We start from the raw sequence: 17,059 nt of genomic DNA on the forward strand, positions 1-17,059 counted from the left end.
CACCTACCTCACTAGGTATCTGTTGTGGGGAGGGAAAGGAGCTTGTCAGCCACCTTGAGTCTCCTTACAGGAGAGAAAGGTGAGGTTTTAATCCAAACCCTTCTTCTTAATCCACTCTATAATTCATATTGATTGTCGTGGCATCCAGAGTATTTCCCAGTGAGGAAAATCACCTTTCATTATAGGCTGAATAACAAGGTCAGGTAAGGATGGTGATTACATGCACCACATAACTAAAATGTACATATTATTTCAGTAAACCTGTGTTTAATAAGAAAGAGAAATACTAACATTTACTGTTAGAAATTACTAACAAATACTAATAAACAGCAAATATAAGTCAAATATCAATATGTGGAATGTACCAGTAATAATGGGGATGTGGAATGTTATAGCATAGTCCTGTCTCATCAGATCTTAGAAGCTAAGCAGTGTCAGTACTTGGGTGGAGGACCACCAAAGAAGACTTTGCAGGGGAAGGCAATGGCAAACTATCTCTGCTTCTCTGAGAGTCAGCATGGTGTAGTGGTTCAGAGCAGGTGGGTTCTAATCTAGAGAACTTCTCTTCTTCTTTTTCTCCTCCTCCTCCTCCTCCTCCTCCTCCTCCTCCTCATTTGCCGTGAAAGACCCTTGCTGAGATTGTCATAGGCTAGTTTCAGCTTGCTGATGGATGCCTGTGCATATATATGTGTGTACTATCAAGTTGTAGATGACTTAAAGTAACCTCATAGGGTTTTCAAGGCAAGAGATGTTCAGAGATGGCTTGCCGTTGCCTGCCTCTGCATCATGCCCCTGACATTCCTTGGAGGTCTCCCATCCAAGGCTGAGAATGTGTGACTGGCCCAAGATCACCCAGCAAGTTTCCATGGCAGAGAGGGGATTCAAATGTGGCTTTCTTAGATCCTAGTCTGACACCTTCACTGCTGCATCACTCTGGCTCTCACATACATGCTTACCAGTTATAATTGTATCCTTCAGCATCCTTATCTGCTGATTTTAACGTGGAGATTTTTTACTGCCTACTCTTTATTCTCCTGCCAATCTCCTTGGTTTCATTGGCAATCTGCCTGTGCTGACAATTTGTTACTTCTTTGAATCCTTACATAAACTAGAAATAACAGTGACAAAGGAGATTGTGCGATCCTGAAAATTGCAATGTCTTGCTTATATCTTTGAAATCGCTGGGCATCCCAGCGTCAGAAGTACCCCCATGTTGCTTAACATTGAATGTGTGAAGTTCCAAAGAGGTTGTGGATTTCAGATGTTGATCACATAATATCCTGGGTGAATTAGAATCCATGAAGCAGGCTAGCATCACTTTGGAGATGTGGTGTAAGATGCTAGGCTGCTTTCTAAGTCTTGGGGTTCCAGTGGAAAGGGATTCTTTTGCTGGATGGTATAACAGAAAGTTAACTTTGCTTGAACATTTGCTGGCCACAAATCATTTCTGCTTCCCCAAGCAGAGTGGTCCCTGATATATAGTCAATGCTCCTGCAAACGCAGAGGCATGCACAGCGACAATGGAGTCATTCCTTTGTCATCTTCACAGTGGTGGGATCCAAAAATTTTAGTAACAGGTTCCCATGGTGGTGGGATTCAAACTGTGGCATAGCACCAATGGGGCTGGGCGGGGCACGACGGGGGCATGGCCGGGCATTCCGGGGGCGGGGCATTCCTGGGCAGGGCTGTGGCAAGGACGCAGCCGCTGCGCCGGTCCTTGGGCGGGAATCAAATCCACGCAGGCGCAGGCTGCCACGCACGCTGGTGCACCTCCTGGCCTAGGGACTGCTTCAATCGTTCTGCTGGCCAGCTGCACTGCTGAGAGGAGGGGCGTAACTAAGGCAAAAATCACGTGGCAAAATCACCAATTAGTAACCCCCTCTTGGCACACACAAATAATTAGTAACCTACTCTCGGGAACCTGTGAGAACCTGCTGGATCCCACCTCTGTTCTTGCACCTCCCATTCCCTCCCATGTGGTGTAATCAAATGGTATTGTTGTGGGTAAGAGGTTTGAAAGTGCACACCATCCATTTATGCAGAGGGGTGTGTGAGGGGGAATGGCACCCAGGGCAACACCTGTTCTGGGAGCCCCGTCCCGCCTCCTGCATCCCACTTACCTTAGCCAGCAGGAGACTGCCACAGGCCACCTCTTGACCCCGCCAGGCTGCTCCTTCAGCTGGCGGAGGCTCCGCCTACTGAAGGAGCAGCCTGGCAGGGCAGGGCTGAGGGGAGGGTTGTGGGGGGTGATCCCCCCACGTGACCAACTGGCGTGCGCCTGGGGACATGTGACCCCACATGTCCCCATGAGCGCTCCACCCCTGCATCTATGCAGTGCGCAAACCTACTTTGACTGCAACCCTTCTGAAAAGGTTGCAGCAAACCAAGAGTGGGGATGATGGTGGGAAAAGTGGAATGGGTCGTAGGAGGAAGATGAATCAAGGGCAACATCCTGTAAATGTTTCAGATAAAACCCTGCTTCGATCCAGTCAACAGATTGGAGTAAAGGTTTTGTGTGGAAGCAGCCCCAGACTTTTTGATTTGTCTCACAACATGGCAATGTCTAAAAAAAGGTAACTTGCTGTCTCAGATACAATGACTGAAAAAAAAAAGATAATTCTGTCCAAAGTGTTCCCATAAATCAGAACAAAAAACCCAGCCTCTGGTTATTGGCTCAGAGTCTTGTGTCTTCCTGGGATTGCTCTATATTTAACCAGAACTCACAGAACCAGCAGCGTACAACATGAATTTTCACAGGACGAGCAGGACTTGAGTGAACTGAAGTATGCATTTTAAATATATGTGTTAAGCGATACCTCTACAAATTTGCTTACATTAATGGTGCTGTATATGCCTTTTCCTATCAATATGACACCCTTCATTTCACCACTGCACTTCAACTAGGGTGCTCTTCAACTTCTGAAGCTCATAAATGCCCTAACGGGGGGAGATACCTGCTGAGGGTTATATTCCTAGTATTTCTGAGGATGCAGTATGTCTCCGTACCCTAGTGTGGGATTGTTGCCACCAAGTATCAGGGCAGATATGAGGTGTAACATTTACTTAAAGTGCAACATTTACACATACACACACACGTTGAAGTGAACAGCAATTATTCACTTATTGGAGAAAAGAAAAGACCGCAGGGTCATTGCTAGGTTGTAACCCAGTGTAACCCAGCTTGATGTGGTGGTTAGAATGCCAGACTAGAAAAAAAACTGGAAACTCCATATTTGAATTTCCACGCTGCTTGATGGATGACTTTAGTCCAGTGACCAGTCACACACTCTCACCCTAACTTTCCTTACAGGGTTGTTGTGAGGATAAAGTGGAAGAGAGGAGAACATTGTAGACCATTTTAGGTCCCCAATGGAGGGAAAAGCAAAAGAAGCAAATAAAATAAGTTCTATCGCCTTCAACTTTCCACCCTGGGATCACACTGGAGTGAACCAAAACAAGAGAGAAATTTCACACACATTTGCAGATGGGCAGAACGATCAGGTGCACAGCAATTGGGAGAGCATTTCTGGCACAGGTGAGCTTTGGGCTCTTCCCCTCTCACACTCCCTTTTTCATCCTGCAGGGATTGTCGAAGATTACAAACCTCCCTTCTTTGACATGGTGCCCATTGACCCCAGCTTCGAAGAAATGAAGAAAGTGGTTTGTGTTGACCAGCAGACACCCACCATCCCAAATCGATTGTACTCTGACCCGGTAAGTGACTCACAGGAAGGGCAAATGGTATTCAACTTCTGGGCAGCCCTGAGAGCCAAGCGTGCCTTGTGATACTGTTCCCCATCCTTTCAAACCTGAGGCGTATCTAGGGGAAATGTGGCCCAGTGCAGAATCTGAGTGTTCCGCCCCACCCCACCCCCAGGCAGCCACCCTCCCCCACCATGACCAAACAATGTATTTTTACACCAGGTCTTGAAGTCAGTGTATGGACGGGGTGGGGGGGGGAGGAGGAGTGTGGGGGGCAATTTTCCACCCCCACCTGACTAATGGCCACAGCCCGGGGATATATTGACCCCATATGTCCCCCTGGGTGGTACACCCCTGCTTCAAACAAAGGGCCCACAATGTTTGAAGCATTGCATGCACCGCCCCAGTTGGATATGAATGGAATGCTGCATATTACCTACCTGAGGGTAAACTGGGCGGCTCCAATTGTGCCAGGGAGAAAGAACATTAATATCCACTGAGGTGGCCAAGTTGGAGCTTGGAGATTTACTTTAAAGCTACCAATTAACTAGGATGATTCTCCCACTGGCTCCTTGCCCCAGTCTATCTGTCTGCCATCTCACCCCAACCTGCAATGATAAGCAGAACTATAGCTGAGCTGCACTGGAGACCAGAGAGGACTGACGAAATGGTAGGCAGGCAAAGCTGCAACAGCTGCAACTCTTCCTGAATCAACATCCTTCAAAGGACAGAGCAGATCTCTGGGTTACAACCTGGTAACTCAGCAGAGTATAAATATTTTAATGAATAAATATAAACATGTAGTACAAGGACCAATTGTGGTATTGGAGAGCCAGCCTGGTGTAGTGGTTAAGAGCAGGGGCACGCTAATCTGGAGAACCAGGTTTGAGTCCCCGTTCTGCCACTTGAGCTGTGGAGGCTTATCTGGTGAACCAGATTAGCTTGTGCAATCCAACACATGCCAGCTGGGTGACCTTGAGCTAGTCACAGTTCTTTAGAGCTCTTTCAGCCCCACCTACCTCACAGGGTGTTTGTTTTGGGGGAGAGAGAAGGGAGATTGTAAGCCCCTTTGAGTCTTCTTGCAGGAAATAAAGGGAGGATATAAATTCAAATTATTATTATTCTACTCTGAACCCTGAGAATTTTAGGTTTTGATCCAGCCTGGTTTTCTTCCAGAGAGTCTGTTCTGATCCCCAAAAAAGCTATGCAGGGGGTGGGGTCATGGGTTCCAAGTGGACAAAAACTACATGAGATGTGGGCCACAGTGAGGAAGAAAACCAGACAAGATTGAACAGGGTGGGGGAAACACCCTTAGTAGTTTTAGGTTTTTGTTGGTAGCAGAGGCAGCTGTGAAGCTGATTATATGTGAACCTGGGCAACCTCAGAAACCAGAGGGAGATGATCAGAACATTAGAAGTGCCCTGCTGGGCCTGATCTATGGTCCATCTGCTCCAACATCCAGTTTCCTACAACAGGCATCCCAAAGCCTACGGAAGATTCCTCTCCTCTCTAGTGTGCATACCCTTACAATGTCCCCTTCCCTGGATCTTAGGGGTCACATAAAAAGCTAAGCTGCTGAGTTGGTTAAAAGGAATTCTTATTTATTGTACCACAGTTATATTCTAGTCTTCCTGCAAGAGTTCAGGTTGGTGCATATGGGAGTTAGTATCCTGCGCTTAGTACAACACAGTGAGATACACTGGGCTATGAGACGGTGAATGGTCCAAGGTCATCCAATAAGCTTAGTTAATGTGAACTGGAGCGCAGGTTTCCCCAACCCTAGAACCTTTGTCACTGGTCTTGAAGTGGGAGGGAAGAAGAGGCGGAAGCTCATCACAAAACAAGAAATAAAAGAGTTGCTGTGCAGAGGAAGACAATGGCAAACCACCTCTGTGACTTTTGTCTTGAAAACCTACTGGGTTGCCATATGTCGGCTGTGACTTAACAGCACTTTATATACACACATGCTGTTTAGGCCTAAGCTACCTAACAGGGCTGTTGGAAGAAGTAAAGAGCAGAACCATGAATATGACTCTTGAGCACCTTGGAAGAAGGGCAAAATAGAATGTGCTAAATAAACACTGTAAATCTAGCGAAGAAGCCCTCCTTAATGGGCAAAGTTGGTAAGGCTGAGGGCAAATGTTGTCTGAAGGCAATTTTCGAGGTAAATTTTGTCAAGAAGAGCCCACTCAGGAGAAACATCTGAGGAATTCTGAGGGAAGAAACAGAATTCCAGTGCAACTATCAATTTCTCAGAGGGAATTCGGCATGACTGTAATCGATACAATACAAACAGAGGATTTGAGTTACATGGAATGACACTAACTGGAAATCTAAACTAGCTGAAAGTTGCAGTTGTTTCTCCATGACAATAATGCTTCCTTTCTCCTTCTCTCCTCCCCTCCCCCCCCCCCTTGTGCCTCTCAGACTTTGTCTGCCCTGGCTAAGATCATGAAGGAATGCTGGTACCAGAGCCCCTCAGCCAGACTTACAGCTTTGAGGATTAAAAAGACACTGAAAAAGCACAGTGATTCCTTCGACAAACCCAAACAACACTTCTGACTGCAGTCACGGCCTCTGGGACCAGGGATCAGATTTCTGGCTGGTTGGCCCAGCAAAAAGTTCAAGGTCACTCCTTCACTTCTCAGTGCAGGTCCCTGGCCTGTGTCAGTGGTTACAGCAAACCATGTTTGAAATCTAGCCAAGAAGATTTGGGGCAGGGGCCTCATGTCAGGGAGTGATCCTTTGCAGGAGAAGAATCACAGAACAGATGACAGCCATGTATTTCTGCTTCAGGCATCTTTAATTTATTTTCTTTAACAAGGGGGGAGGGGAAACACCACCCACCTCTCCCAGCACATACATTAATATAAATACCCTCCAGATCTGTAACCTGACGCCAGCCCGTCTCGCCACCAACGCCTGCAATATGGGAGGGATCGTACTTGGGAAAAGCACAGCCGCTCTGCCCAAAGGGGTGCTTCCTTGGAAACACCAAGCCAGGACCATTCATAAGCCAACTTTTAAATAGAACCTGTGCAATTTATGTGCATCTGTGTAGATCTATAATATTTGTGTGTGTGCGTATGTTCATGTGCACACATGCATGCATAGAGGAGAAAGCAAGAGAACAGATGTAAGGGGAAGTGCTCACAAAAGGGAGATACAATTAACAAAGACGGTCTGATTTCCTGCTTGTCATGTCTGGTGTTTCTTTGATACGTGATTGGTGACGTGTACACACACCGGTGAATACTTATGTGGAATACCTCACTACATTCACTTCTGATTTCTTCCACATTTTATTATCCATTTGAAGACTGGTTAAATCTGTGAGTTCTGTTCTCAGGGCCTCTCTGTTCTCCTGACAGTGGGCAAAAAGTGCCCCCCCCCCAAAAAAATGCCTGCATGAAACAGACCTAAGAAACATGCAGTCCCCATGCAGACATCATATGCAACTCCTGTTTGTTTTCTTTCACCATAGTTAGGTGGCATAGCTGAATTCCTGAACCATGATTAACTATTGGACAGGATGTAGAACCCTGGCAACTAACAGTTTTGCAAGCCTGGCTTGCATTAAATATGTGCCATGCAAATCACAAGTAAGGCTTTTTCTACTGCTGGCTGTTGTGGGTTTTCCAGGCTATGTGGCTGTGGGTCTGGTAGTTTTTGCTCCTAACGTTTTGCCCGCTCCTAAGGCTAGCATCTTCAGACAAGTCATGGTAAGATGTGTTTCTGTCCTTGCCTCTCTTGCCTTCCTTGCCTCTCTGCTTCATGTTCTCTTATTGACAAGTTCAACCATGACTTCACTGTACGTTTGAGATGTGGTAGAATTAAGGGAACAAAACGTTGTTAGTGTTAATCAAACTGTCTGCTTGGGGCTTCAGTCAGGCTGTTGTGGTATTACTTGCAGGGCAGCCCTTTTTGATGTGACTCGAGGTTGTATGAGGCAAACGTTCATGAACAGCGCCCATAAACATCTGAACCCAGAAGAGACTTTTTAATAGAGAGTTTCAACAGATGCTAGAAGAAGCTAATAAAACCTGTTCCCCGATCTCTCTGGGAATACCTGTGGATAGATTAATTGTAGCCCGGTACCTTTATCTCCTGGTTGAGGCCCGGTGGCATAGAGCAATCACCTTAGCTAGGTGTAATGCCCTGCCTTCTTCCTTTAGCCTTGGACGCCACCTTGGAATTGCACATAAAGAAAGGAAATGCCCGTGTGGCATGGGTTCTGTGGAAACAGTATCTCATATGCTGTTGAATTGTCCTTTTTATGAGATAGATAGGAAGAAGCACATAATCCCCTTCCTGCATGGAAGTGAAGGCATTACAGATAAACAGAAGGTTATATATCTTTTAAACAGCCACAACTACGAGCTGTTGGAAGTGGTGGCTAAATTTTTTATGGTGTTATTTTAACTCGTCAGAAGTTGTAAAGGCTGTTATTATCTTGCAATGTTAATGTTAAACTATTTATATGACATTAAAGGTATTCGAAATCGAAAACATCTGAACCCAGACATGGGGGTGAGGACGAGACCAGATAAAATCACAGTCCCAAAGAAGAGACGGTTCAAACACTAGGCCCCAAAAGATGGCAAAAATTGCAAGCCCCGTGCTGCACATTTGTCCAGTCACATAAAGGAGATTCTCTGGGACGGATGCTGCTAGGAATGTACTGAGCAGACTCAGCTTTCATGCAGTTGAACATGTGCATCCATGTGCAGCTTGTGAACATTATTATGCCCATGTGTGAAGGCCACCATTTAAAAGTATTTTTTTTAACAAGTCAGGATGGAGGATTGCAATATTTTACACAATTCTAACACTGAACTTTGGATTTAAAGAGAGAAATGGATAGAAGTTAACAACTGTAGAAGGCTGCTCATTCATCACAGTCAACACTATTATCCCCAAGCTACTAACCTTTTCCGCCTTACATTTATATCTGCATATAATATACCTGTGAGAGGGCAGCTGAGTAAACTAGAGGGGAAAACATGTAATCACATTTCACCAAAAAAAGACTCAAAGTTGCTTTAGAAATTGTCACTATTTTGCACAGAAATTTATTTTGTATTTATTAAAATTGCACCCAAACTCCATAGTTTGCGACTGTTCTTATTTTGCGTGGGTAATGTTACGTTTGACCAAATATTTCCGTGGGGAAAAAAATGCAAGAAAAGTGTGTCTCTTTGTTGAAATGATAGATTTTTATTGTGAGGGAAACAATATAGTGTAGCTATTCACATTTTCTGTAATGGGAAAATATCCAAGAGGTGGGAAATGACCTCTTGAAACATGAAGCAGGAAAACAAATTGCAATCCTACATGATGTTAAATTGCTTAAAGCCCATTGAAGATAATCAAATAGTCCTTTACCTGCTCACCTATGGCAAGTAATAATTGCCCCCAGTAGAAAAAGTTTATAATGGTTTATTTCCATTTTCTTTTAGGTTACTAACATAGGGATGATTGGGCAGGTAGGCTAATAACCACTTTTGTCAGCTACTTACATTTCCCAGGTTTATTTGCTGGGGGGAGGAGTCTTTGGGAGGTTTTTAAACAGAGGGCCTTTCCACACTTACCTTAAGCCCTGCGCTACTTGAGGAGAGTAGCACAGGGTCCCCCGGCACTCCCCACGAGAGGGGCGGCAACAGTGCAGCCGCCCCGACGCTGATGCTGTCCTGCCCCCTCAGTGCGCGGCATCCCTGGCGCTCTTGCAAAGGGAGCCTTTTGATGACTCCGCGCAGAGCGCGAGGTCGTGGGGACGCCCGGGCGTGCATCAGGGATGCCGCTGAGAGAAGCGCGCGGCATAGCAGGGATAGGGGAGAGTGGGGAAAAGCCCAGAGACTGGATGAACATATGTCGGGAGTGTTTGATTGTGTTTTCCTGCATGGCCAGTGGATTGGACTTGATGGCCCTTGGGGTCTCTTCCATGATTCTGTGATCCAAATAAACCTTTAGTTCGGATGGAATGGGGAAGGCCGTGGCTCAGGGGCAGAACATGTGCTCTGCATGCAGAAGGTCCTGGCTTCAATCCCCAGCATTTTCAGTTTAAAAAATCAGGCAGTGGGTGTGGTGACAGACTTCAGCCCGAGACTTTGACCATCCCCTGCCTCTCAATCCAATCACGTACTTCAGGGGCAGACGTACTTCAGGGGCAGACTATTAGGTAATCCTTTGGGGGATGGGTAAAGCAAGAGTTCACATTTTGTTCTTCCAAATCTGCCTGAAGGGAGAAAATCCCAAGGTCAGAAAAGCCCTCTGCCATTCTCACAACAACACGAGGCCACAAACTCAGCTGCTGGAGGGTTTGGAAGCCAGTGGTGTTTGCAACCAGCAGGCAGTTGGCTATCACAGAAGTGTGTCCAAAATATTATGACTGGCTCTATGTTTTGTTTTCTGTTTAGCCTGGGAGGCTGTGAGCTCCACGTGTCTCTGGCTGGATCATTTATCAGGCCATAAATGAACAAATATTTGCAAATCTTAAGCACCCAATCTCTTTGCCAGGTCCCAAAGTGGATATTGGACTCAGCCACAATGATAATAGCATCCTGAAGAGCCAGTGGAACCTGGATGGTATTCCAAGGAACAAGCATCCCTGCAGAGTTGTGATCTCAAAACACCCCCATCAGCACCAGAAGTTCTGTTGCAAATGTTTTAATGTAATCATCAGCTTGCTGATGTGCATCAATATCTTGCATGTCTAATATTTATGTTGTGTGTCCAAAATAAGCTGATAGGAAGAAAGTAAATATAGATTATTACACATGGAGGAAAAGAGCTGCTCTGGGTAGAATGTAAATAAAGGGACAAGTTAATATAGAATGAATGGAAACTCTCCAATCACTTCAGTCACTAATAGTTACAAACTGAAGTGTGTTAAAGAACTGGGAAGAAAAATACAGATAGCTCCTGTTCAACCCAGGTATTGTATTCATCATATCTACTATATCAAATATGGAGCAAAAAGGACAGCTTTCCTTACACAATGCATGTGTTTTCTTCTACATGTGTTTATTAAAATCGATATCATATTTGCATGGTGCTCTCAGTGTTTTGGGGACATGCAATGGACACATACTAGGAAACCTTTGTTGTCCACAGCTTTCCATCGCAGATCTACTGTGTGTTTACAGCCCACACATCACACTTCACAGCACTAGAAGCAGTATTTTAAAGCCATTCAGACAGAGACACACAACCCCCCTCCCTCCGAAAAATTGAATTATTACTATTTTATGAAATCACAGCCCAACAAAACTGCAATTCCCTGTAAATGGAAAGCACAAAAACCCTCACACTGTTTTATGTCACTTTGGTTGGTTTTAATAAAGGGTATTTCATAGATTTTGTTTTTAGAGTTTGCTTTGGACAAACACAGTTACTTGGAACTATGGACATCCTGTTGTTTAAGCTGCACTTCTTGCATCCAGCAACTTTTTAGGCCATTATTAGTCAATCCTCAGCATTTAGAATGTTGGAATTTCCCGTTAGCAGCTGCAAAATGAAGGGAAGGATTGCAGTGCAATCCTCAACAGACTTTATACTCTTCTCAGTACATTAGAGTCAATGGGCTTAGAAGTATATAACTGTTTAGGATTGCACTGTAAATGATTCAAGAGGAACTTAACCAAAATGTTGTTGAAATGACTCTTTTATTTCTATTATCTGATAAAAAGCTGTGCTGGTGCAATATTTCCTGCCATGTATCATCCCCCACCCCCCCATTCCAGTAATGTTGCAAAATATTATAAACCACCCAGAAATTGATCAGCCTATTGGACAACCACTGGTTTATCTCGTCCTGTGCCCTAAATTAAACAAATGATTCTGCCTGCCATTTTTTTCTGGTTAGCCATTTCATGGCCTTCCTCATGATAAAAATGTCAAGTATTTCACTTTTTAAACCAAATGGATGAAACTGTTAAACAATGAGAACCATCCGATGAGCCTCAATTGGTTGATTTGGGAGGGCAGAATTTTTTTTTAATTACACAGATAAACTATTTTAGAAACCAACTTAAAATAATGACTGTTGCTTTGCTTATAGGCTGAGCCTGAGTCTCCGTTCTTGACCTAGTCCTAAACAAAGGCTCTCTATATTGAAAAACCCAAAGGCCAAGCTAAAACATTCAGGATTTTAATGTGTACTAATTCTTTTTTTAAAAAATTAAGAACATACAAAATTGCCAACAACTGGAGAAAAATGTCATATCCCTTGAATAGAGGCTTAATTGATGTTATTTACCAGGGGATGTTATGTTCCTCCAGCCCATGAAAAGCTTTAGCTGCCCATTTCCACACATTAAGCCTCTGTTAAGGAAACAAAACATTTTTCTCCAGGTCTGTTGGCCACTCTGGAGGCATATGCAACTCTAGTTACTTTCATAAAAATATAAGAAGCATATCTACCACTGTAAGACAAGGAAGTAATGCTGGAAGCAAAGAGACTCTGCAGAAGCAAAGGCATAGAACTATGCAGTTTATTCAGTTAAGTTTTGTTTGTGTTTTAAATAGCTGAGGGTGGCCAAAGTATATCCAAAGAACCAATGCAGAACCAGGGAATCCCAACCAGGGACAATGTGGCATTCCTAACACAGCAAATGTACAACCTGAGAAACCAAGCCAATGTCAAACCAGAGAATGCTCCAAACCAAATTGGAATGCTGCTGCGACCCTAATAATTCTAAAACCAGCAAATCCAAGCCAATAAGCAACCTGAGAGTAAGACAATGGCAACACTGAGAACCCACCACAAATCACGAATCTGACACACTTCAACTCAAGCAAAAGAACACAATATTGCAAGATCCATAAAATTCAAAGCACAGGATCTAAACCAAATCTACCTGTCAAGCCAATACCAATCCCTGGAAAGAAAACACTGAAGGAGACACAGCACAATTCAAGGGGAAAAGCCAGTCCTATGAGGCTTAATATGCTGGTTTCCAGTATTCCTGGTTACTCCCAAATATTCCCAAGGTTTTCCAGAACCCTTTCCCCACTATCTTAAAAAATCCCAGATACTGTCTGGAGGCCCAAATATATCCTGAAAACAGCAATATGGCAAACTTGTGGGCACTTCTGGAATGTTGAGGACAAGAAGCAGTTGCTATCACAAAATGGCTGCCATGGTGGCTGGGACTAATCACAAAATATTGGGAATTTCTAAGCCAAGGCACCCTCCTGTGATACAGGCGGATATTTCTGAATGAGTGCTTCTTGTAGAGTCTTTTTTCAGTGAGATAGAAAAAAGCCAAGAATGGCTCTTTGCTTTAGAGAACAGATACTCTGAGGAAGGAGGAAGTGAACTCCAGGAAACACATCAGTAGGTACCATGTCGGGCATCACTACAATAGTTCATCTGTTATTGTCATTCTCAGTCAGTCAGGGGCACTACTCACTAACTCTTGCTTCCTCTGGGAAGTGGAACATGTTTCTTTAAAGAGGCCCATTTGACACTTGGCGAACTACTGATCTAGCTATTCCATCGTTAACAGTGTATTCTACAATCTATTGATGAAACAGTATTGTGGATATGGAAGAATATTTCTGTAACAACAATAGGAGTACCAAAAATTATATTTAGCTGAAATATCACAAATTTAGTCTTCAATAGAATGGAACTTACTCCTTCCATCTCAGTGAAAGATTATTTATCAGCCATCCCTTATTAGCAGTCTTGGTACCTCTCTTGGTTAGATCCCTGCAGCTGGATAAGCTCTCTGCTTTTAAGCTTTGGAGGACTGGTGTAACTCTGCCCAAGCACGCACACACGTACAGACGAGAAATTCCACAAGTGAATCATGAGCTCAGTCTCCAGAAAGAATTTAGGATGGGGATTTTCTTTAAGTCTAGGAATGCAACTGCTCCAGCAGCACATATACTCCCCAAGGGACCAGTAGCACAATGCATGTGCATTATGGCTGAAAGAAGAAACAGAGCTCTGACCTTTGTTGCAACCAGCTGCATTTTAATTGGAATCCAACACTGTTCTGCCATGCATCTCTAGGGACCCCCTAGCAGGGTCTGGAAAGGGCCCAAACAGGGGCCGAAGCTCACACTCCTCTCTTAATCCTGCATTTATCAAGTTTGGTTTGAATGGTGGAGGCTGAAAATAGCTCATCAGCCCTAGGGATATCCAGTGTCATTGGGTCTGCATTCATGTGCACCAGCGGCACATATAGCTGCACCATATTTAAAATGCTGAGGTTTGTGCTCTCTGCTGCTCCCTGAAATTTGAGTGTCTTTTGCAGTACAACATAATTACAACTCTGTATTTACACCATTACTAAGATGTGATCACCCTGACCTGGATAGCTCAGGATACCCTGATCTCATCAGCTTTCGAAAGCTAAGCAGGGTCAGCCCCAGTTAGTATTTGGATGGGAGACCTCCAAGGAATTCCAGAGTCAGGACAGGGAGAAAGGCTCACACTCTGAACATCTCTTGAAAGTTCTATGGGGTCACCATAAGTCAACTGTGACTTGACAGTACTTTCCAGCACCACAAGATGTGATCAGTAAAGTTGCACAAAACAGCAACAAAAATCTTCATTTCACCTCCCCACCCCACATATGGCCACTTACCAAAAAGTTAGCACCATTCAAATATTATAATTACATTTCATAAAAATCATAGGGAGAACTGCACAGAACTGCAACGAAAACGTGGCTTCCACAAAAAGGACTGGCTCTCACAGATCTATGAGTAAGCATTTCCTTTTTCAACAATTGATTGCTGTGTGCATGGATCTGGCTGTATGAATATGGTCTTCACTTGGGACTGGTACCTCAAGCGGCAACTTGCATGTGTGAAAAGATAATCACAAATATGTTTCAGAAAGATCATTAGTATCACCTCATGTTACCTTGAAGAGCCAATTGCCTTGCATATATTCAGTTGCCAGGCAATAATCCAATGTACTGTCATCAAGGTGTGTGTGTGTGTGCGCGCGCGTGTGTGTGTGTGTGTGAGAGAGAGAGAGAACTGGCAGTGCACTGATTTAAGTGAAAAGTATTGTTTGAGGTAATATAAAACTTGTCCCTGTGGTATTGCATCTGTGATGTCCCATTTGCACATGCAAAGCAACACTCGGTGTTATTGTTACAGCCCTGAAATGAGGACTGCGCATGATGGGCTGGTCTTTTTATTTATTTTAGACATTTATACCTTGCTTTTTTCCCAATGGGGACTCAAAGCAACAAAATAATTCCCCCTTCACCATTTTATACTCACAACAATCATGTCAGGAAGGTTAGACTGAGTTATACTTTCTTAAAGGAGAAAACTTGTCTCTGTGTGTGTGTTAGCCCCCAGGCTGTTAACCCACAATGGCGCTTCAGTTCACCCCATGCAGCCTGGATTCTTGGACTGATCTGATGCCTTGTCTATCACTCACAGGGGGCAATTAATATTTCGGGAACCAGATTCCCCCTCCCCCCCAGTCTTGCATACATGAAATACACCTCTCGCTTAGATCCTGCGCCTGCACGTGGAAATGTGGCATTTACAGCGCGTGACAACACAGGAGCACAGCGCCTCCATAAAAGCTAATAGTTTATTCCAGTGCCAGTTTTCACGAGGCAGAGTTTATTCCACCAGAAGACGCGGCACGCACCACATTTTCTCTGCCCGTGCAATAAAGCACACGCCGACCACTCGTCCTCCCTTGCCTATACACAGCTATGCAAAGCATGCAAAAGCGACAATTGGCAACGCACACCAGCAACCACGATGCATGCCTCTGAGCTCCCCATACACAGCCGCGCGCACACACATCCTTTGTCTGGCGGCACTGGTTTTCTTGTCGGAAGACAACTTGCCGTATACCACGCAGCCCTCCCCTTTAAGACCCGGCGGCGCCTCCCCTTTAAGGCCGGCCGGGCTGAAAGCAGCGTCGCTCTCGCGCTCCCCTTGTGTCTGATTTGTCTCGCGCTGCTGCTGCGGCGGCGGCCGTTGTTGCCGTCTCGGCCGAGCCCTGCGAGCGAGGGCGAAAGCGAAGCTGCCGCTCCAGTCGCGAGGCCGGCGCCATGGCGGGGGTTTCGCCCGGAGCTTCCCCGCGGCCCTTCTCGCCGCTGCTGCTGGGGCTGGTGGTGCTGGGGCTGGTGCTCGGGGGCCAGCGGGGGGCCCAAGGTGAGCGAGGCGCGGATTGGAGCGGAACCTTTTCCAACATGGCGGCGATTGCTTCAGCGTGCGGGAGGGGCCTGGAATAGGGAGAGGGTTTCTCTGGGGAGAATTCGAGAGCCCTTCCTTGTGGGGGTTGGGAGACGGGAGGTTATGAGAGGGGTCGCGGGTCATCCTTTCTGGCTCCCCTGGATTTGCTCTTTGGGGGCTGAAGGAAGGACCCCCCCCCCCCCCCGGTTTAGTCTTATCCTTCAGGAACGCCCCTCAGAGCTTGAGGGCTCCTATCTGGGGGCTGCCATGGCGGAGGTGGGGGGTCCTGTTGGAGAAGTCGCCTTGGCAAGTCCAGGGGTTTGCTGAGAGGTGCATGCAGGGAATGGAGAAGAGATGACGGGTGCGTGGTTAGGATGGGGAGCCTCAGAGGACGCCTTTGGCCAAGTGCATGTTTTAAATGGAAAGGCCGGAATAATGTAGAAGCATGGAGGCACGGGGACAGAGTTGGCGAGGGTGGTAATGAAGTATTAGGAGGCTGTCTCCCCTGTCTTGCTGTGAAAGGAGGGGAGGGATGTTCCTCTGTGGCGTGTTCTCTATGGTCTATTTTAGAGAAGGGGGTACACTGTCCATAAGACTGACTGCCTGGGAGAATCTGTGCAAATCAGTATTTTGTTCCAAAGTAGTGAACGACAAATGCCTATTTTAATCAATAACATTGTCAGTCTTGTCCTTAAATATATAAATCATGTTTTAAAAAGTAAAAGATATTGGAATTTTAACCTTTTTAACTGGCTGCAAGCCCAGAATGGCATTTCAGTTGATCCCATGTAACCTGGCTTCTGGGACTTATCAAATGCTTCATTTCACTGTAATATTCTATCTGGCATGATGACGTGAGATCCTTTTTGACATCTCAGCAAAGACATAATCAAATAAGGAGCCAGTCAAAAACCGGTTCCTTATTTGCAGGAGTGTTTTTTTAAAGTGAGCCATCTTTGTTTGGAACAAACTGTACGTTTACAAAAGTTCAGGTGGGGCTAACCATTGTACTTCATGAAATGTTCTTTTTCGGATTATAAGACATGTGTTGTGTGGTGAAACTCAAAGGTTTATTCAAGAATAATGTCTGGTCAGAAATTGACCGTAGAAGGACAGTCCCTTATTACCTCTTGGAATCTGGAACTGAATTCATCCCAAGTTTCACTTTTTGCCATATGGTAAACTGATTGAG

General features: G+C 45.1%; 2 protein-coding genes across 4 annotated transcripts in view; both read left to right on the forward strand.

Moving 5' to 3' along the window:
- The window catches only part of ACVRL1 (activin A receptor like type 1), a 48,697-nt gene extending 40,877 nt beyond the window's left edge, over positions 1-7,820 (forward strand). For both annotated transcript variants that reach the window (XM_048491156.1, XM_048491157.1), the window contains 2 exons: positions 3,584-3,714; positions 6,130-7,820. In XM_048491156.1, the coding sequence (XP_048347113.1) occupies positions 3,584-3,714; positions 6,130-6,264 (266 nt within the window). In that variant the 3' untranslated portion in view covers positions 6,265-7,820. The remainder of the gene's footprint in view (positions 1-3,583; positions 3,715-6,129) is intronic.
- A 7,798-nt stretch (positions 7,821-15,618) lies between these two features.
- The window catches only part of ACVR1B (activin A receptor type 1B), a 36,369-nt gene continuing 34,928 nt past the window's right edge, over positions 15,619-17,059 (forward strand). Inside the window, exon 1 of one of the 2 annotated variants that reach the window (XM_048488670.1) lies at positions 15,619-15,846. In XM_048488670.1, coding sequence (XP_048344627.1) covers positions 15,744-15,846 — 103 coding nt within the window. In that variant the 5' untranslated portion in view covers positions 15,619-15,743. Of the gene's footprint in view, positions 15,847-16,031; positions 16,229-17,059 lie in introns of those variants that run through there. The other variant, XM_048488671.1, reaches the window with a different exon arrangement.

This window comes from Sphaerodactylus townsendi, linkage group LG03, assembly GCF_021028975.2.
Source record: "Sphaerodactylus townsendi isolate TG3544 linkage group LG03, MPM_Stown_v2.3, whole genome shotgun sequence".
Taxonomy (NCBI): domain Eukaryota; kingdom Metazoa; phylum Chordata; class Lepidosauria; order Squamata; family Sphaerodactylidae; genus Sphaerodactylus; species Sphaerodactylus townsendi.